This window comes from Diadema antillarum, unplaced genomic scaffold (genome assembly GCF_040938485.1).
Source record: "Diadema antillarum isolate AM-2024a unplaced genomic scaffold, OU_Dant_1.0 seq00000095_RagTag, whole genome shotgun sequence".
NCBI lineage: Eukaryota > Metazoa > Echinodermata > Echinoidea > Diadematoida > Diadematidae > Diadema > Diadema antillarum.
This window is the reverse complement of record NW_027271184.1, coordinates 476,684-499,064: the sequence shown is the minus strand read 5'-3', so window position 1 is coordinate 499,064 and position 22,381 is coordinate 476,684. Positions and strand designations below refer to the sequence as shown.

The 22,381-nt window shown below is 39.5% G+C and overlaps 1 protein-coding gene across 1 annotated transcript in view; it reads right to left on the bottom strand.

Moving 5' to 3' along the window:
* Positions 1-4,166: 4,166 nt before the first annotated feature.
* LOC139726670 (fibronectin-like) overlaps positions 4,167-22,381 on the bottom strand; it is a 40,918-nt gene continuing 22,703 nt past the window's right edge. The window contains exons 18-27 of the mRNA XM_071637656.1: positions 21,984-22,235; positions 21,178-21,441; positions 20,097-20,393; positions 18,626-18,892; positions 17,688-17,954; positions 16,747-17,022; positions 15,304-15,597; positions 14,213-14,467; positions 13,097-13,363; positions 4,167-4,474 (exon numbers count right to left, since the gene is read on the bottom strand). Coding sequence (XP_071493757.1) covers positions 4,167-4,474; positions 13,097-13,363; positions 14,213-14,467; positions 15,304-15,597; positions 16,747-17,022; positions 17,688-17,954; positions 18,626-18,892; positions 20,097-20,393; positions 21,178-21,441; positions 21,984-22,235 — 2,747 coding nt within the window. The remainder of the gene's footprint in view (positions 4,475-13,096; positions 13,364-14,212; positions 14,468-15,303; positions 15,598-16,746; positions 17,023-17,687; positions 17,955-18,625; positions 18,893-20,096; positions 20,394-21,177; positions 21,442-21,983; positions 22,236-22,381) is intronic.

Here is a 22,381-nt window from a genome sequence, read left to right as displayed (position 1 = left end):
CTTTTGAGTTTCCCGCACATTTTGACACCAAATTTGTGACGCCTGGGGGTACGGTTCTGAAGTTACATGACTTTTTGTACATGCACGTGAGGCCAAAAATGGCTAAAAAATGTGATTTTGTGTACAAAGTCAATGCAAATTGAGTTTTTTTCACATGGTTCATATAAATATGCTTATTTTTACTCTCAATGGCTAAAATTAGTTTGTTTTAGGAGTATTATGCTTCAAAAAGTGTCTGTGACAAATTTTGTTACAAAAAACAACAAAAACGAAAGGTCGAAAAAACAAAGAAATACATAAGAAATTCATGAAACAATAAAATAAATAAGAAATTAATTTTGATACCAAATTTTTTTTTCAAGAACATTTGCTAAGAATGCCACAAAGATTAATTATACCAAAAATGAGCACTTTTGGAGCTTTATTTACTGATTTAGATGAAAGATTCTGATTTCTTGCATAAATTATCATAATTAATCAAAATAAAATAAAAGAAGTCTATTTTGGAAAATTTAAAAACATGATCTTGTAGATTACATCGCACACTACCATTGTGCAAAGTTCCGCGGCGATCGCGCGATCCACGGCTGAGATCTTGGGGGGGGGGGCCTTTGAGGCCCCCCCCCCCCCCCCCCCCCCCCCCCCCCCCCCCCCCAGTCTTTCGAGCTACCAAAATAGCCCAGTCTTTTTAGGGTTAAGTACAACCGTAAAATATTCAATGGGTCAGGCTACAGGGAGATATCATTCGAGGGGGAATACATTTATGGAGAACAAGAATCATCCTCTGCATATTACCTGTAGCTCCTTGCACAGTTTGTATCTCTGAGTCAACGTCTCCACTTGAGACTGAACACATTGCATCAAAGGTTTGGCCGGGTGGAAACTTCGCATCAATGACCACTAGTGCCGCACTCGGCCCGGTGTAAGCTCCCAGTGGGGTGGGATCCGATATATCCAGTTCGTAGGAATCAAAGACGCCCGCCTCTACAAATATTTTGTACTGCAGGATGGTGGGAAACATGCTGTCGGAAGAAACTGAGCAATTGAGCCCCGATGGAGCTGCGGAGAGTGAAAAGGGGGAGGAGGGGTAGAAAAGATGCATGTTCATAACAGCTACAACTGTACGTAGGTTGTACATCAACTGAGTCAGTTGGAAAAGAAATACACCTGTTTTTAACAGTTACTGTGTTTTGTTGGCTGATTAACCTCCACACTGAAATGCCTTCCTTCCCACATGGAAAAATGTCTACAGAGATGTCTGGAAATTAATTGTCAATACAAAGAGAACACCTGACCTTGAAAAAATTTGGCAAGTGTCTGTGCACAATAAGGATTATAATGAAAATTATGTACAGACAATTGAACATCTGTGCCTCTCTTACATGATTATCAAGCAAACAATGTTATCGTAGGTCTTGCACCTTACAAAGTCCAGTAATGTACTATTCAAGTTGCTTTGCCAAATTACAAATAACCTTTAAAGACAAATGCAAAGAAGTTTCATGCTTTAATTTGGGAGGTGTAGTAGTAATGTGGTTTTGCTTTGTTTTGCTTTGTTTCTTAGTTTTGGCTTTCAAGAAGGCTGGAGAGTGTTTACCAAGGGTATATGATGTCTGGGCCAGGAGTTCCCTTCGCCCGTTAGCCAGCTGCACGGTGAGGATGAAGGCGTATCTCTTGCCCGGTGCTAGGCCAGAGAACTCCTTGGACAATGCCGTGGTGTTGGTCACGGAATCATTGAGAAGAGGTGGGATGTTGGTGAGGAGGTAGTAGAGGGCGCTATTCACGGGATCCCAAGAGACAAGGACGCCTGTGTCACCTACAGGTTCCACCATCACCACATTTTCAACTGGTGTTGCACGGCAAGCATAAAAGAGAAGACAAAATTGCCATTCAGAGAATTTAGAATTCATATTCAAGCTGACCAATATTCTACAGCACGAGTCAATCTCTTGTATCCTTTAAACTTTATCATTCAAACAAATTCCAGGCCCTACTCCACGATAGCAAGCATTTTCAAAGAGAGGGAGAGAAAAAAATCAAGGCTTATCGAGCAATATTTCACTTTGATTACAGTAACACTCACTCACATATTCTATTAACCCATGGAGGACGAGTCTCGAGTATACTTGGGCAAGTGTCTATGGGAAGTGCGTGTTGTAGCAAAATCAGCCCATCCTCAACAAGTTTGAGGTGTGAACAGAGTTAAGAAATAGGACAAAGATGCGATGACTTGTCATATTTCATGGACTGTGTATACCACAGGTCTGGGCTAGGTCTGGGCCAACAAAAAGAGGGCTATCCTCAAAATCTTGGCCACGATGGCAGCATCAACTCACAGTAATCGGATCATACTACCCTACAGCTTGGCTATGCAGTGGCGGATCCAGAGGGGGGCACACCGGGTACATACCCTTCTTTATTTTTTGTTAAAATAATAGAAAAAAAAAAGATAAAAATGAGATGAAACCCTGAAGTAGCACAAAAAATATTCTTTGCGCGACCCCCCCCCCTTTACAAAATTCCTAGATCCGCCCCTGCTATGCCCTATAGTTTCTAAACAATGAACAGAAATTCACACAAGAGCAATGTACATGTATAATATAAATCTGTAACCTCCTCAGCTGTTAATGGAATGAAACTGTCATAGGTAACTCAAGGATTAGTTTCATAACGCAACATACAACATAAGACCTATTTCTAATACTGTAAAACGAGGAATGTTTGTGTGCATTTTGAATTTTGCAAATTTCGCGAGCGGCAACATTCGCAAAATTAAAATGCATGTAAAAGTTCTTGTCTACATAACATGCATTGGATGCCAGTGGTACTAAAGTCACGAAAATTTCATGCTGCGAGAAAGGCCGTTAGCTCCAATTCGCGAAATTTTCATGCTGCAAAAATATGATCATATTTTGTAGTACTCACTGGTTCTCTGTGTTAAGACAGCAGGCTCTCCCTGTATTCCATCCACGGTGGTGACAACACTAATGGTGTACAGTGTGCCGGGCTCTAGATTCTCTATGAGGAGGCTGAGCTCTTCATCTGGTCTGATAGTCCTTTCCTCGACTATGATGGGAGGGTTGCCATACTTGACTGAGATTTCATAACTGCACATGAGGTATGAAATAAAAGCAAGGGAAAGGATTAATAAAAGCCATGCACATAAAAATCAGACCACTCTGTAGTACTCTATTCCCCTTCCCTCTCCCCACCCCCCCCCCCAAAAAAAAAGGAAAAAATGATTGAAAGGTTAAGCCATTGTTCCTTTATCATGACATCTACGTGTCGGCATACATTTCTGCAATTTTTTTTGAAACTGTTGAACATCTTACTAAAGTGCTAAGATGCACGTAGATAACTGCTGCTCACTCGAATGGAGCATTCTGCCTCTTTCTAGAGGGGATGGCATATATGTAGCACATATCACAGCTCAGCAAGATTCCCCAGGACTCAAACCTAAATTATTTGATTGTAAGGCAGACATGCTACAGACTGAGCAGCCAAGATGCCCTACACAGATGACATGAAGGATAATTCTGAATGCGCTTGTTGTCGTACGAGAGAAAATGCTGATCTCTGCATACCTGTCAAAGTTTCCTCGGGCTGGAAGCCAGTAGAATGACAGGCACGTCTGGGTGAAGAAAGCCACCGTCAAATTCAGGGCTTCACTGGGACCTGTTGAGGAACGTTGTCAGATGCCAGGAGGTGTTAAATTCAAACATAATGAAATAAAGCATGAGCAATGTCACGACATCAGAAATGGTAAAATCAAAAGCTCAGGCACTGCATGCTGATTTTGGGTGCTTGCTTATCAATTAGACAAGTGCAATTTCAAACAATAACAAAAAAACCCTGGTAGCTCATTACTAAAAGATACAAGCTACTCATAAATTTGTGTTATGGGCATATAATGATGTCTAAAAGCACAGATGACTTAGGACACAAAGTTTGAATCTGCCATTTTGTTTGCTATGGGGATAAAAAAGAGAAAATACTTCATGAGCATTTGTATCTGTAGTTACTGTTGGATTTTCAAAGAGGCTTAATTGCAGTTTGTCTTCAGTTATGCTTGACAAAACACAATACCTATCCTATACAATGCAGCAAAAGGACATATCATACAAAATCTGTATGTCACTATTGACAGATTTACAGAGACATAACATTCAATGGGTCTTGGTGGTTGGGTAGGAAAGCAGGAGGTAAATGGGCTCACAAGTGGTCTGCACTACAGAGTCGCTGACGTCGGTGCCATTGATGTACAGGACGATGGTGTACCGGACACCGCTCATGAGGCCCTCCAGGGTGTAGGCCAGCACGGAGAGGTCCAGCTCGGCCGAGATGGGCGCCATGCCCTCGGGGGTGGCCACGAGGGTAAAGGCTGTGGCCGCTGGATTCGTCGTGTTCCCCCAAGTCAGTGCGATGCTGTCAGCCCGCACCTCACCCACGTTGAGGGTTTCTGCCTCAGGACATGCTGCAATGGTACAAGGCAACGAGGGTATAGGGTTAGTTCAATATACACCCCAGTCGAAATAGAATAGTTTATAAATAGAGAGAATATATAACAAAAATAGACCCAAAAAATATATTTTCTCACTATTTCCACACTTGAAAAAATATGGAAAAAATAGTTTGAAAATATATTGAAAATAGTAAGAAAAATAGAATAAAAATATATTTTTACCTTATATGTTTTGGAACATAAAAATAGACTAAAAATAGACATGAAAATAGTCAAAAAATAGATATAAAAATAGTAAAAAAATAGTCCAAGAAAGGATTATTCTCCCATCCAAAATAGGAAAAAAATAGCCTAGAAATAGCCTGAAAATCAGTGAAACATAGCAAAAAAATATATTTTCTTACTATTTCCTTGCTTTGAAAAATAGTGAGAAAATAGCTCAGAAATATAATGGAAATAGTAAGAAAAATAGGTTTAAAATATATTTTTACCTTATATGTTTTGGAACATAAAAATAGACAAAAAATAGACAAGAAAATAGTCAAAAAATAGACCAAGAAAGGATTATTCTCTCGTCCAAAATAGGAAAAAAAATAGCTTAGAAATAGCCTGAAAATCAGTGAAAAATAGCAAAAAAATATATTTTGAACATATTTTTTCCAGAAAATAAAAATAGCTTCACTCTAAAAAATATATGAAAATAGAGTAAAGAAAAAAGTGAGAGTACAAGATACATGTACCATACAAATACCACATTATTTCCCAGGAATTGCAAAAATGTAGGTTTAAACAAATCAAAGAAGACAGTGTACTGAACCTCAGTAAACAAATACAATGTTGTAAGACAGAGAATGCACATTTGTTCGAGTTAATTACTTATGACAATAAAAAAGTAGGTTTATTGCTTCATGTACAGCACGGTGGCTGTACATACGGCTTACTGTATTGCCAGTCACATGATTTAGAGATATGATAACACCTACAAAATTCTAAATTGAATATCAAATACAGTGAAATTTTGACATGTTTCATGTACATAAACATACAGATGCATGTAGCTTAGATAATACATGAAAGCTTTGGACTTCAGTGACACCAGGAGCACTGAACAATAGGGCCTACCTATGGGGGTGGGGAACGAAACAACATTAAAACCTTATCTTGCAACCTAACAGTCCTGAAATGAGAGCATGTATGCACACTTGTACATGCTATGAAAGCTGTTCTTGCACTTTTAATGTCCAAGACTATAGACAGGAAGCTCCAGCACAACTTCTGTTGGACGCTTTGCGGGAGGTCTGATACAGCTTGGGTAGTGTGCCGTAGCTTTGTCATTGTAGAGCGTTGGGATGTCCTTTCGCAACCGAGAGCCATGAGAATTTTCTTGTTGAAGATTGTTCCTGCAATGAATAGAACATTTATTCAATGCACTATTATCATCTAATAACAGTAGTTCTTGCACAGGATAGATACCATGCAACAAACATGAAAAGAATGGGATTAGATTGCTACAACTATTGGTCATTTCATCACTCTGAGGTGCATGTGAGATGCTGTTCAAAGACACAGTGTACTTTTAAAGTTTTTAAAAGAATTTACAGTCATTTTAACTTCTACGTGTCACATACATGTATAGGCGAAGCCCATTACATTCAACGCTCCATATCATGTTTTGTGCACAAATTGTCTTTAGTAGTTTGATGTTTCTCAATATTTGCACACATGCATCACTTTCACCTGTTGATTACATTTTATTTTGAGCATGTTGCCAATATTCGACTTCTTTTGAGGATGTTGCTCATAGCATGCTGCTGGTTTTTTAGGATGTTGCACAAACATTTTGGGTATGTTGCAGACAATATGCTCAAACCCCTCACGGGCCACCCTATAGGTTGAACAAAAACAAAAATAATAACAATAAAAGAGGAATACCTTCCCCTTGATGACATGGAGAAGCCGAGAAAAAAGCAGGACATCAGAGTATCGACTTCTTCGCCGAAGAATTCAGCTAGGAGGATGCCATACACGTATTGACGTTAATCAGCGCTGCATACATGTACTGACTACTACAGTGTATGCAGATGTACCGGTACCGGGTACCCAAGAAAGGAATGAACAGCATGATCGACGGTCATTTTTCACAGATGGACTTCAAGTCTTCTATCGATGCATCAGCCAGTCAATCTATCATTGATTCTGATGAATAAGAAACAACAACAAAATAATGTTAGAGTTCTATCTCTTAAAATTTTGATATAACCAAACAAATATAGACGTCTATAAACAAACAAAAAAAAAATACACAGAGATGATGACTTGATGAGGCTGCACCTGAATTTTGACTTTGGTCTTTGTTGTATCTAAAAACAAGTTGTAACACTTGTCATAACTGTGTTCGATAACACTCAAGACTAGTAGTACAACAGGAGTCATTGTTTTCTAAAGTGTGAGTGTCGGTCTAACGCAGTAGCCAATTTAAAACTACGTGGCTAGCTCTAATGAACGTTAACCGTGGGTATTATTCCTTTCTAAATTCTGGCATTCTGCAAATGAAATGCAAATGGTTTCCAATTTGGAATCAGTTCAGACTTTCAATTAAAGAGCACATGTACACGAAGTTGTAGGACCTTGTGAATAAAGTTTCTAACGTTAGGCCTAACATGTTAGTTTTGTCTACCAAGATGAGTTATTAATGCTCTAACACTCTTTCACACAATTTCACATTGCTATAACGTAGCTCAACTGTTAAGTTTAACGGTCTTATTATTTCTAAGTTGTCTAGATCTAACGTTAACTTGTTCGATTCTAACATACGGTTAGAATCTAACACTAACATTTTACTTTGTTATATATGACGAATACCGTACACTGTCTGCGCAGGTCTAACGTTAGAAATCCATATAGTAAGTAAAAACCATTTCTTTTTGTCAGTACCCACAGCGGGATGAAAAGTAATTAAGCCAAACCCAAAGTAAAAAGTTCGCTGTGCAGTGCAATTTCGATCCCCGTTGGTTCTAACGTTTAATAGAGCCATGATTATCAGGGCATTCACTGTGTGGTCAGGCCGATGGGTGTGAGAGCTAAACCTTGCAGATCAAGAGCTCGGAAAGGATCGAGCGAGCAGGGCAGCCATTGCAAATCTTTGCTGCTATTTTTAGCTACCTACGGTTAGTGTATACTGGGCCCTGTTTCATAAAGCTGTTCGTAAAGTTACGAACAACTTACGAGCGACTGGTGATCAGTTCTGATGTGCTATACTTATAAGAATGTCTATAATTCAGCACAAGAACTGATCACCAGTTGCTCGTAAGTTGTTCGTAACTTTACGAACAGCTTGCCTTTATGAAACACCCTCCTGGACTACTGTATGTAGGTCTTCTAACGCTAGTTCTATTAAAAGTTGAATTCACCAACCTTTTTCGAGTAGAGTCCAAAAGGAGCAGTTCCTGATCTTATTCTCTTGCGTCGTTTGCTTGCCATTTCACAAATATTAGGCCCTTATTGTACTGTAAAGAGCAACTAAGCTTATGCTGTACACGTCCGTTCGGCCGCCGCAGTTTGAAATGAACAGCACAAATCAAATAACGGCGCGATCCGATGCGATACGATATGCGCATGATAAACCGCTCACTGTCTAACGGCCATCAGCGACAACAACAGCAACACGCGCACGGACATCTTATTCCTGTTTATGATCACAATAATTTGTTGTCATTAATTTTGGGCGCTAAATTGTAAAAATATACGTTGTGATATCAAATATTATTAATAATTCGTATTAATATTTTTTTATGCTCAATATATTTTCGTAAAGATTTTCTCCGTAATCTTTTGAACGAACGAGCCTCATTTCCGGATCTCCTTTTCATCGTACATTATAGGGCTCACACCCATAAATATTTCCCCATAGGGATGTGTGTTAAAAATCAAATTTCAAAAAATTCTGTAAAACAGCTCCATGAGGTGTTTCAGCTTCACTAACCTGGATAAGTTAGATATACCCTTTCATCCATCAAATTCTCAGGGTGGATAATTCAGTTCAAATTCTGTCCAAGGGTCCGCAAAGCTAGACTACGAGTTCTTATCACTCAAAAAATCACCCATTTTCCGTACACGTACCCAATGAAATATAGTCCCCTCAAATTCCACCAGAAAAGCTTTCATCTTCCAACCAAAATGCAATTTGTAGAGGAATTCATACTCAATATCTACAGCTATTCAGTTTTTTGCCAAACTACATCATTGATTTTTAATCAATTTTTTTCTTCATTTATTTTGGTATCTTTGGTACGAATTTGTGAAGGGGCCTGGGGCATTCCCTTGTATTTACGGGTGTGAGCCCTATAGTGGAGGTCATATTTCTCATTTGACTTTTAAACATCATAAATGTGTTTTTGATGACATTTGCACCTACATCATATGGGAAATTACACATTCAAGGGTCATAAAGCTTCTCAAAGGGACATCTATGAAACTCATGCCCTTTGAGGTTTTTAAAAAAAAATAAAAATGTAGTGTGGATCAGTTCTTCATAAGATGAATACCTAGAGGCAGGCAGTAATCTTTGATTATGGGGTGTCATCATCACATTATTGCCTACAAAATACTTGAAAAGACTCTGTTTTGTCAAACAGACTAACTTTATGAAGTTTGACCTGTTTCAGTGGTAGCCAAACAAAGAAATACATTAAAATAACACAGTCATTCAAAGTTGTGTGATACTGATGCCTGCTATGTACAAAGATCTATCTATACCACAACATAATAAGAAAACAAATTGTAGCCAAACAGAGTTGGGGTGGGGTGGGGGGTGGGGTAGAGGAGAGAGGTGGGGGGGGGGTAGGAAGGGGAAGGGGGGAGGGAGGAAGAGATCTGACACAATAGATCAACATAAACCAGCAGAGTTTGTATGGGATGAATACTTCCCATAGACTTGTGTGCATTGCATGCATCCTCTATAGGGCTCACACCCATAAATATTTCCCCATAGGGATGTGTGTTAAAAATCAAATTTCAAAAAATTCTGTAAAACAGCTGGGTGAAATGAGGTGTTTCAGCTTCACTAACCTGGATAAGTTAGATATACCCTTTCATCCATCAAATTCTCAGGGTGGATAATTCAGTTCAAATTCTGTCCAAGGGTCCGCAAAGCTAGACTACGAGTTCTTATCACTCAAAAAATCACCCATTTTCTGTACACGTACCCAATGAAATATATAGTCCCCTCAAATTCCACCAGAAAAGCTTTCATCTTCCAAACAAAATGCAATTTGTAGAGGAATTCATACTCAATATCTACAGCTATTCAGTTTTTTGCCAAACTACATCATTGATTTTTAATCAATTTTTTTCTTCATTTATTTTGGTATCTTTGGTACGAATTTGTGAAGGGGCCTGGGGCATTCCCTTGTATTTACGGGTGTGAGCCCTATAGTGGAGGTCATATTTCTCATTTGACTTGTAAACATCATAAATGTGTTTTTGATGACATTTGCACCTACATCATATGGGAAATTACACATTCAAGGGTCATAAAGCTTCTCAAAGGGACATTTTTGAAACTCATGCCCTTTGAGGTTTTTAAAAAAAAATAAAAATGTAGTGTGGATCAGTTCTTCATAAGATGAATACCTAGAGGCAGGCAGTAATCTTTGATTATGGGGTGTCATCATCACATTATTGCCTACAAAATACTTGAAAAGACTCTGTTTTGTCAAACAGACTAACTTTATGAAGTTTGACCTGTTTCAGTGGTAGCCAAACAAAGAAATACATTAAAATAACACAGTCATTCAAAGTTGTGTGATACTGATGCCTGCTATGTACAAAGATCTATCTATACCACAACATAATAAGAAAACAAATTGTAGCCAAACAGAGTTGGGGTGGGGTGGGGGGTGGGGTAGAGGAGAGAGGTGGGGGGGGGGGTAGGAAGGGGAAGGGGGGAGGGAGGAAGAGATCTGACACAATAGATCAACATAAACCAGCAGAGTTTGTATGGGATGAATACTTCCCATAGACTTGTGTGCATTGCATGCATCCTCTATAGGGCTCACACCCATAAATATTTCCCCATAGGGATGTGTGTTAAAAATCAAATTTCAAAAAATTCTGTAAAACAGCTGGGTGAAATGAGGTGTTTCAGCTTCACTAACCTGGATAAGTTAGATATACCCTTTCATCCATCAAATTCTCAGGGTGGATAATTCAGTTCAAATTCTGTCCAAGGGTCCGCAAAGCTAGACTACGAGTTCTTATCACTCAAAAAATCACCCATTTTCCGTACACGTACCCAATGAAATATAGTCCCCTCAAATTCCACCAGAAGAGCTTTCATCTTCCAACCAAAATGCAATTTGTAGAGGAATTCATACTCAATATCTACAGCTATTCAGTTTTTTGCCAAACTACATCATTGATTTTTAATCAATTTTTTTCTTCATTTATTTTGGTATCTTTGGTACGAATTTGTGAAGGGGCCTGGGGCATTACCTTGTATTTACGGGTGTGAGCCCAATACACGCCGATGAATCGCATTCAGAGTCTCAGACAGTTTTCTATTGTTCTGTGTATCAATACGGCGCTCCGGAAGCTGCGGGGAACGGGATACAATGAGTTATTACGTGCTTATTTTCAAGAGTCTTTGATCCTGTTCAAGGTTTTTACATGCTTTATTCCGTAGTGAATAGATGTTGCATTTTATTATTTTCGTAAATCAACAAAGTGAAGCCGCATTATGCTTGCAATGGTAAGATTACTGTCTGATAATAATCCCGCCTGTTGAAACCACACGGTTGATGCCAGTCACGTTCGATGTCTGGATGGCCGTCATGACTTGCATAATGACCATCAAAATATGACTTTTCGCATTCATTTTTGTGATAAACATCATTGAATAATTATAAACCTAGGAGATTGATTTATAAATAAATTTTGCCAACAACTTTGTTTACGTAATTGTGACATATACTAGGGTCTGGCTTGATAAACTTTCAATAACCCGATCTTCCATTCATGTGTGTAGCAATAGGATTACATACACTGTACAAAAACCGCTAATCGCATACTTTATACAACTACAAGTACATGTACATGTATTGTTTGCTCACTTCGCAATGTACACGTATGCATGAATGCAATGTGGCGTTCAAAGGATCAGTGGGGTGTTTCATAAACGTTTGTCAGCCCTGACAAACGTTGATGAAACACGTACCATCCAGGGCAGCATTTCATGAAGCAGTTTGGTCGGATATTTTTCTGACAAACTGTTACAAGCTACTGAAATCCTTCCGTCTGATTGGCTGAGAGCAGAGTTGTCCGATCAATTTTGTCCGACAAAATGCTTCATGAAATGCTCCCCCTGGGGTGAATTCATCAACGCTTGTCAGCGCCGACAACTGTCGGCACTGACCAGTTTCAGCAAAATCCTTGGTTTTGATTGGCTGAGATGCTCTGCATGGTCACCGTGACTGTTACTATGGCGATATCGTGATTCAAGTTGTCAGCGCCGACAAACGTTGATGAAACACTCCCTAGGAGTGATCGAGCGTGAGAGTTTGTCAGCCGATTTTGCAAATACCGGTACCGTACTGTAGGTTAGACCCTTTCTATGTAAAAAAAAAAAAAAATGAATGTGTGTATAGCAAAAAATAGCTAAAAAATAGTGCAGAAACAAAAAGTGAAGGAGACGAGAGAGCAAAAAATAGCAAGAAAATAGTGTAATCGTCTTTTAAATATAATTAGAGACAAAAAATAGTTTAAAAATAGTACATGAAATTCAAGGAAAATAGCAGAAAATTAGTGGTATCCAAAAAATAGTTTAAAAATAGTACGTGAAGGGGAAGAAAAATTGAAATAGCTAAAAAATAGAGCTATTTTTCCACTATTTGTGAATAAAAATAGTAAAAAAATAGTCCACCTTGTTGGGAAGGTGGGAAAAATAGCAGAAAAATAGGGTGATTTTTAGACTATTTTCAAAGAAAATAGCCAAAAAATATATCATGAAATGATGAAATAGCAAAAAAATATATGGAAAATAGTGAAAAAATATATTTTTCCGCTGGCCAAAATGACTGGGGCATGTGCATATTTGCATTATGATAATATGCAGGAATCCTGCTAACTTATTTCTTGGCTAGCAGGGATCTAGAATATTGACTCTCGATACCAAATAGAATCCACAAGAACTCCGATCTAGCTTCTATGCACTGTCAAGCACAGTGATGCTTTTAAAATTCAAACCCTGAAACATACAATCCTTTGTGCATGTATAAGTATGCATACACTGTGCAAGTATGTGCACATCTACAACAAAACACCCTATAACAAAGCAAACAGCCTTTCAATAGGAAAACAGCAAAAGATTGGTGACAAATTTCTCAAAGAACCTCATTTTTTTTCATTAATTAAGTAAGCCCTATGCTTTCAACAACTCCAAACACATCTTGTGTAGGTACATGTACATACAATTTACTTTCTGATTATTAAAATCAATGAGTACACTTCGCAACTGCTTTGATCAAGATAGATTTACCAAACTTCTGAGACAGTGTACTCTTACATGTACGCACAAATGTGTGCGCATGTACACACACACACACACACACATGCTGTAGGCCTAAAGTATTTGCATACCAGTGCGCAGCCTGATGTCAAAAGGTTCACTCTGAGCCGTCTTCTCCAAGGTGACGAGCGCGATGTCGTAGTCAGTGTCAGCCTGCAGCAGGGTCAGGGTGTGGCTGCTCTCAGCCTGCTCGAGGACTATGGGGGAGGGGTTGGTGCAGGTGTCGGGCGAGTAGCGGACCTCAATTCGGTCGTAGCAACCGCTGGGCGGAGTCCAGGAATAGGTGAGAGCGCTGGAGTTGATGAAGCGCACCTGAATATCACTCACTCTGTCCGGTACTGTGGTTGACAAAGAAAAAGGCGAGTGGGGGGGGGGGGGGGGAATGAAGGCACACTTGTGGTGACAGAATAAAATACACTTCACAAAGAGTGATGAACAATGTCAGTCATTTGCAGATGGGTCTCATTTCTCAGGAATTTCTTCATGTGACTTGCAAGATTTTAGGAAAACCATAATGAAAGCTCAAGCAGTCGACAGGGATAAAAAACTGAAGACTTAGATTACTGGTTTCGAATAAAAAAAAATGCATTACTGTCTCGTAATGGGTCTTGTATTTATTCAATTTCATGTTCGTACATATCTGCAGGCATCAGAATACAACCCTCACAGCTTCAAAGGCTACAGCTACTACTATAGTACTTGGTACCTTGACAAAGAATGCATTCTATCACTGCCGATCACATCAAAACCCTCTATCAAATGGGTTGCAATACATTTCCTGCACACACACACACACACACACACACACACACACACACACACACACAAAAAATTGTAGCGACTATTTCTGGATCACGCGAGGCAATGATTAAGAACACTGCATCAAGATTGGCAAAGAGCAACACAATTCAAGTGGCTGGGGAGGAAAAGAGAGAGAGGAAAAACAAAAGCAGTGGAGAAGCTTCCTGTTACAATATACATGCACCACTTTACAAGCATATTTTCACTATTATGACTGAACTATTTCTCAATCACGACGAACTTAGTAATATACAAAAGAAAGATAATTGTCTTTGGTAATGTCCCATTACCTACCTGAAGTCACTGTTGGTTTTTGTTGGTTTTGGAGGTTGGTAAAATTTAAAAAAACAACCAACATTTGAAATCATATTTGTACAGTGACATACCGGTAATGAATTCCTCATCGGTGATGATAGCAGTTGTGCCTTCTTCAACTGTGATCGTGTAGGTAGCCCCCGGCGTCAGCCCGGAGAATTGGGCGTAACGTGATGTGTTCATCATGGGGGCAGGGACTGCTGCTCCAGGACAGTCAGAGGCGTTGAGACTCACTGTGAAATTTCCTTCCCCTTCACCCCACCAAGTAAATTCCACTGAGGTGGAATCAAGGTCCCTTATGTTGACCTCATTTTCAGCCCCCATAGCTGCAAGAGTCGAAAGTAGTAGAGAATGCAATGGCGACGTGACTAGAATTTCTGCCAAAGGTAACTATTCTGAAAATTGGCATTTGTGTTCCTATATCCCATTAAAGTATAAAGAGCCATGCCTTAATAGAGTTTTCTCTTTTGTGGTGTGAGCAAAATGGAAATAAAATCTTTAGAGCTTTGCTTGTATGAAAGAAAAAGAAGTGAAGTTTGTATATCACAGGAAGTGATGACTTTCATAACCACTGATCAAACCGCTGGAGCTACCCACAGTAGTCTGGAGAAACAGCCTAGGTGAGGAACAGAGAATTGTATAATGCTGCCACTAAGGACCATACTGGATATTTTCCTCACGCTAGCATGGTTGCTGCCATGAATCAAAATTACAAGTTGTATCTATCAAACTTTACCCAGTTAGATTCAATCATAGCATGGCTCACTGTTTGTCTCGGGCTAAAACCTGAGACTGAAAGACTAATTTTGTGGACAAGTGTGAGTAGTGAGCTGTCAACAACAAATCAGTATACAATAGCTGTGATTTTTGTTTCATTTTTTTTTCTTCCATGCCCCCTCACAAACATGTAAAAGCTAAAATTGTAGAATGATCTATATCACTGCTTTCTGCACCTCTCATTTATTGTAAATGCAAGGGCAGACATTTCTGACAAGCCTGTGTCTGCTAAGGCAAATTTGGGTATTGAATGTGAAGCAATAAAAGAAAGCACTGCTGTACAAAAAAGCTCTGATGTTTGTGCTAAAAGGTTCACTTGGCAATTACAGCATGAACAAGTACAATGTATAGAAACATGCATGGTGCTGAGAAATATGAAACGTACTTGTATTCTGTGTGACGGAGCGGGAGTCGCTCTCCTGGAACGTCCCCCCTCTCCCCATGATGACAGTGATGGTGATCTTGTAGGTCTGCTCAAACTGGAGCCCAGTTAGAGTCAGCTCCTCCTCGCCACTCCCTAGCTCCACGGGAGACATCTGATCCCCATCAGAGGGCGAGTATTCAATGCGATAGCCCCGGAAACGGCCTGTTTCAGGTGGACGCCAGTTCACCCTGAGGGATGTTGGCACGTCGTCGACAGGCACGACCGTGAAAGTTTCATCAGGAACAGCGGCAGGTTCTGTTGAGTAAGATTTGATGTTTGAAAAATTGAAAACACAGTTACTTTTATCTTGGCATCAATCAGACACTGCTATTATTTACATTGTATGTAACTTTGCTTGCATATATCAAAAAATACTGGGTGGATGTTGTTCAAGCTCATCAGAAATTCTTACAGCGCAGAAGAGTAATATGCACTTTCATAGGTTTAACGTTTCACACAATTTGTGTCTGGAACGCGAGAAGCCATCGACACAGCGTTTCAAGACTATTTTCATTGAAGTCCTGCACAACTTTTGAGACCAAATTTGTGACACCTGGGTGTGCGGTACCATAGTTACGTAACATTACATAAGTCCATGTCCGATCCAAATTACTAAAAAGTATGATTTTGTGTACAAATCCAATGCAAACACTGTGTCAAGCCAAAATTAATAAATGCATCATTATTTTGACTTTTACTGACTGAAATTAATTAATTTCATGTTATTTATTATTGAAATAGTGTCACCTACAATTTCCATCATGAAAACAATGAAAGAAAAGAAGAAAAACAAATACATAAGAAATTTTTAAAGGGGATGGCTGGTAACTGATCAGTGGGAATCAGTGGGAATGCTGGGGGATGATTGTTCCAATTCTTATGGGATTCATTTAAGAGTACACTATATATCTATTGTTGTGTGAGAATGATTTGCTTCAGAATGGTCTCATATTCAAGTAATGTGCAGTTTAATGCCCCATCACTGTACAGGCATGCTAGCCTGGAACCATTAAACTGCACCTTACTTGAATATGAGACCATTCTGAAGCAAATAATTTTCACACAATAGATATATAACATACTCTTAAATGAATCCCACAAGAATTGGAACAATCATTCCCCAGCATTCCCACTGATTCCCACTCATCAGTTACTAGCCATCCCCTTTAAAACAATAGAATACACAAGAATTCAAAACTGATACCGATTTTTTTTTTTTCAATGTGCATCCAATCATATTCCCCAAAAGAGTCTCAAAAAAAAAAAAAGAAGCTTTGGGGTTTTATTCAATGACTTACAGCCAAATTCTAATTTCATTCATAAATAGCATAATTAGTATATAAAAATACAATGAAAAGATTTAGTGACATCGAAATGCCAGTCTGGAAGAATGAGGAGACTCACCAGTGCGTCGCGTGATTTCATCGACAAAAACTAGTCCGCTACCAAACTCGGCCCTCAGGACCATGGTCACGAGATCGCCCGGGATGAGCCCAGTTATGGCAAAGGCGTAGTAGTCGTTGTTTGGGTCCGTATTCTTTTGGATGGTGCGTGAGCCACTGACCATCGAGGAATACTCCAGTCGGAAGTACTGCAGTGCATTCTCATTTAATCCATCCGAGGACCATGTGAGGATTAGCTCTGTGCTCATGATGTTTGCTGCACTCAGTACAGCTGGACCTGCATATACACAAATAATGACAATCAATGAAATCATTTTTTTTTTCTTTTTGCTACATGCTGTTATCTGATTTCATTTTGCATTCTTGATTGTGGTTTTTGAATGTCAGTTTCCATAATCATCTGCAATTAATTGCCGAGATAGCATTGCACTATCTTAAGCTTAATACCATTACATGTACTGCCAACCTCTGCACAACTCCCTCATTCATGTTTACACAGTAGAGCCCCATGGATATTCTCTCTCGCCTTGGCATAAATTTAGGCAAATTGTATGATATAATGGATCAATTTCATTGAACAGATAATCCTACAAGAGTCTCAATCAACCTGGTTGCCTGTTGAGAAATCTTTACTGGAGTCAACTTCTGTCATATATCTCAAGGATTAAATAAATCTAACACTGAAGGATTATAACATTGGCAACGAGTGAAATCTCAATTAAATATTACGCACTGAGAGCTCTCCTTGACTACACCTTCAGGTCTGGATAGCCTCAAGGAAATTGTATCAGATACAACGTATGATCTTTCTTTAAACTACAGCTGTACACGTAATAGGGTTTCAGTGGTTATAAAATCGTTATGATGAAGAGATATTGCTGTTTGTATTGACCAAAGTGGTATGAGTAATCACTTCAAACTATGAAAATTTAAAAAGCTCACTGGTCGTAACGTTGAGGGACCTTGGCTCGCTCTCAATGCACAGAAGTCCACTCCTGGTGAATGTAACCACTTCAACGGTGTAGGTGGCTTCATCAGCAAGGCCATCGAGGGTATACTCTGTCTCTTCCGGTGAGAGAGTGACGCTGCCCTTGTCAGGTGAAAATGTCAGCATGTAGCCGTCAAAGTCGCCCTTGGGTGGGGCAAGAAGGACCTGCACTCTGTCAGATCCCAAAGAGGCCACGTTGAAGAAATCCGGAGGATTTGGCTCTGCAAAAGATCAATGAATACCGGTATCAAGGTTTGACATCAAAAGATGCTACCCCACATTGTGTATGTACAGCACTTCCTTTGTGTTTGTTTGTTTGTTTGTGTGTATGTGTGTGTGTGTGTGTGTGTGTGGAGGGGGAGGTAAATGTACAACTGAAATTTTGCTTGCTAATTTTATAGAACCTACAATTTAATCCAAAATATGTGAATTACTTCCAAAGTATAAACTAAATAAAAATGCGGGCAGCTTGCACGCTTTTTGCATTTCATTTTAAACAAAAGATACAATAATAACCCCTAACAAAAAGACCAAGTATTTCATCTTTCATCAATAATATTCCAAATATTCAGCAAAGAAGGGTGTCGTAGGTTGAATCCTGTCTGAGTATGAATGGCCACAATTTTTTTTCATGGCTACTACTATTAAAACACTAATTAATTTTGTTACTTATTTATGTTGATGTAGGGCAATTTGGGAACCAGCTGGAATGAAGAGGTTGTTGAAAATTTGGTAACTGAAACAATTACATCTGAACAACAGAGACCCTAACTGAAAGAGAATTTGTAACTCTCTGTTATGAAACACTGACAATGAATTGTTGAAATGATAACAGCAAAGGCACAGCATCAAATGAAAGACATGGTTACTGGGATTTCAGGCATTGATTTACCAGTCTGGGTGTAAAGAATGTCCTCCGTCTCCCCACTGCTAATCTGAACCGACACAACGTAACGACGGCCCGGAACCAGCCCACTGAAGGTGAAGAAGATGGGACATGTCGAATTAGTTGGAAGACAGCTGGGCGAGCCACTGCTCAGAGTGCTGCACAGTTCTGTGAGACACACCTGCCTGCCGTCCGTCTCTGCGTTCACCCAGATGACCGTCAGCGACGTGTTGGTGGTGTCGAAAATGTGAGGCTCGTTTGATGAGTACGGCCCTGTACGTAAGCAAGATGTTGCATGCAAGATCACAGATGTGGAACATATGTAAGGATACCGTTCTTTAAACCTAAAAAGATGTGTTGAGTCGAATATGTCATCAACTGAAAGCAATAGATAAGGAATTCTTTGAGCAAAATTAAACACTGTGTAATGACTATTCAAATATCAGCAGGTCATGTGGATATCCTATAAGCAGCTGAACTGAAAATGGGCTGACCACTTATGCAAGAAAAATACTTACAATGTGACATTCAAAGATATTTTGCAGTAATCATGTGGGTTTATCTTTCTGTTACGTCACAATGTTTTGATGTACATACTTAATCGACACCTTAAAAAAAATAATGATATTTCTGACTGTATCACATATACAAATGCTGTAAAAGAAACAGATGAGAATAAGAAGCAATACTACAGCAAAGACTAATTTGATGACAGACCCAAACTTTGCATCTATGGTTTCAACACAGAATGCGCATCCAAGGCTTATCCAACATGCTTGTAGCCACAAATAATGCATCTGAGTCAACCCCACAATTTTATAAATGTGAATAACTTGGAGAATATGATGCAGAAGTAAGAACTTTCATCTATTACCCATACTATTAGCAGGTGCTGACAAAATTAGGGACTCAAGGTTGAATGAAACTTCTCCTTTCCTACAACATTGGAATGCTCCCATTACTAATAAGAACATTTGGCAGGTATGAATAATGCATGAGAACTGGATCAAAAGTACTAAAAGTGTGATGATGGGAAAGGGGTGAATGAATACCTTGTCAGTATAAAATCCTCGCGGGGGGGGGGGGGGGGGGGGGGGGACACCAATAGATTTCCTGTCTTGCCTCTCTTTCCCCTTGCCCCTACACTATGGAACAATCTCCCCACCGGCATCCGACAGGCCAATAACTAAGTCACTCCTTAAAACATACCTTTTCAGGCAGTGTTATATGTGTCAGCAGTAGTAGTACATGCGTAGTTGTAATTGTTGTTACACGTAATTGTCTGCTGTTGTTCTATGTGGATGGACTTGTTCAATGTTTTCTACTTTACTCATTCTTTATCTTTGCTTTCACTTTCCCTTGGAAATATGACTTTAAACCCTTTATAAATGTTATTATTATTATCATCATTTACAAAGACTGACTAGCTGTGCCATTAATGATGACATAGAAGGATTGAGAGTGTGGTAAAACTCACTGGTTCTGATGGTGATTGACTGAGCCTCATCACTCGACTGCTCGCTGAACTCATTGGTGGCCTCTAGATATGTCTCCAGCTCGTAGGTGTATTCCGTGTCCGGCCGCAGGCAGTCCTGGCTGAACATCCTGCCCTCGGAGGAGTTGCGGGGAACCGTCAGAGCCAGCTCCCTGCGGTAGGGCACGGGCAGATAGTAGACGCGGTACCCCGTGAAGGAGGTGTTGGTGGCATCCCATTCAAAGGACAGGGCAAACGGGCTCATGAGGGGCGATCTGGGCTCCTGAGGGCTTTCCGGATCTGTGACCATGGAAAAGTGTGTATGCCATTCATATATCTTATACGGTCTCGTAACGAGTTAGAGCAACATAAATTCATCCACAAATATACAATCTGCACGTTTCGTGTAAGACAAATGAGGGAGTGGGAGAGGTGGATGTCTAGGTAACATACTCATTGCATACTTGTGCATTGAAAAACTGACTGCCAGCCGCTGAATGCAGAAAAAATTGGTTTATGAATCTATTTTAAATTTTGGTAGCCCCTTTTTTTTTGGGGGGGGGGGGGCGTGGGCTAAAGGAAGAGTGATTCCATGTCATAAAATCATCTCAATATGATATGGCCATCAGAGTACAAGGAAACACGCAGGATTTGATGCTTTTGTTGAGATATTAAACAAAATACCTCACAACTATACCACTGATCTGTGCAGGATGTGACATTTATACCGCATCTGACTCACATAACTTCATGGACTGTGACTATGACTTTGAAAAAGTAACCACAAAAAAGCCCAAAATTAGCAGACTTTTCTACTTTCAGGCATTTTGTGACGGTCCAACATTGAGAAAACTATTACCGCTATGATTCGCTAAAAGGGAAACTCACTGTACTTCTGTTGGCTCCATGTTTACGCTAAAACATCAATTTGAACATGGAGCACATTTTCTTGTTTAAAAGAGTTAGTGACCCGATCGCTTTGATGTTTACTCCACCTCTTCTGCATTCCTTCACACTGCTTGGGAATAATGAGTAGTAATCTCTCAGATTATCATAGGAAATGAATCAAGTGCCACACACTCACTCATTCGTACACGGCCATTAACACACGGTGTGAGGGTAGGAAAACTGCACACTTCAAGGCTGTAGACACTGGCTGCAGAGATGCCGGCTGAAAGGTCATTTGATGGAATGTCCACCATCTGGTCACTGATGGTATTGACGCCCGCCTGAATGTCATTGTCATCTCTTAGTACCACAAAATACGTCTGTGCAAAATCTCCCCACAGAGCAGTGAATGACGTCGACATCACATTAATGAATTCAAGATCATTCGGTCCCAGCATCTCTGTGAATAAAAAAAAAAATCACAAAGAAACGTAAAAACAAAAACAAAACATCTATTTAATAGCATTGAGCTGGATAAATCTTTTCTATAATGCCTTAGATGGAGACTAACATGATTACTGAACATCACAAATTACCTATTCAATACAATGATACACATGCTCTCTCCCTACATCATGATTTGCATATCAAGTGCAAAACATTGGATTGTGCAGAAAATGTCACGGGATATTACAATTCAATTCATACCAAGTGGTGTCAATTAACTTCAAAACAAACTAAAAATCATAATATGAAGTACCAGTACTATGTGTAATATGCACCTCACACATATTTCACATGGCCAAGGCACAGAAATGAGGGCCATACTATTTCAAAGAATAAAGTTGGCTTCAACACGAATGTGTGCCCCAATATGTAATTTGAGAAGAAAAAGAAAATACACAAAAACTAGCTTACAACTGTTTCCCACACATTTCAATAATAATATTCATACTTTAGTAGATAGATATTGATTTTAATACAGTGATGCTGATAACTTACGGGTGGTTATATTCAATTCTGTGGAGCTGCTAATCTGCTGGTATGGACCTGTGCCACTGACGGTTACCACACTGACTGTGTAGTTTGTGCCTGGCAGCAAATCAGTAAGAGTAGCAGAAGTTTCTTCCGTGTCCATTGTCGGGTTGACAGAAACGCGGAAGAAATCAAAGACGCCCACCGGGCGAGCCCAGGATACAGTGACAGAAGTCGCAGCAGTGGTGAGGGATAAAACCGTAGCTGGACTCAAAGGAACTATGAGAGTAGAAGTATATTAGAGAAGGAAACAAAGCAGCAACTAATTAACAATGATGACACATTCTCTTTTTTAAAAATCTTTTAACAGTACACCATCCTAATCAGCAAGTGACATAGGGGTATACTTTCACACAATTTTCTCT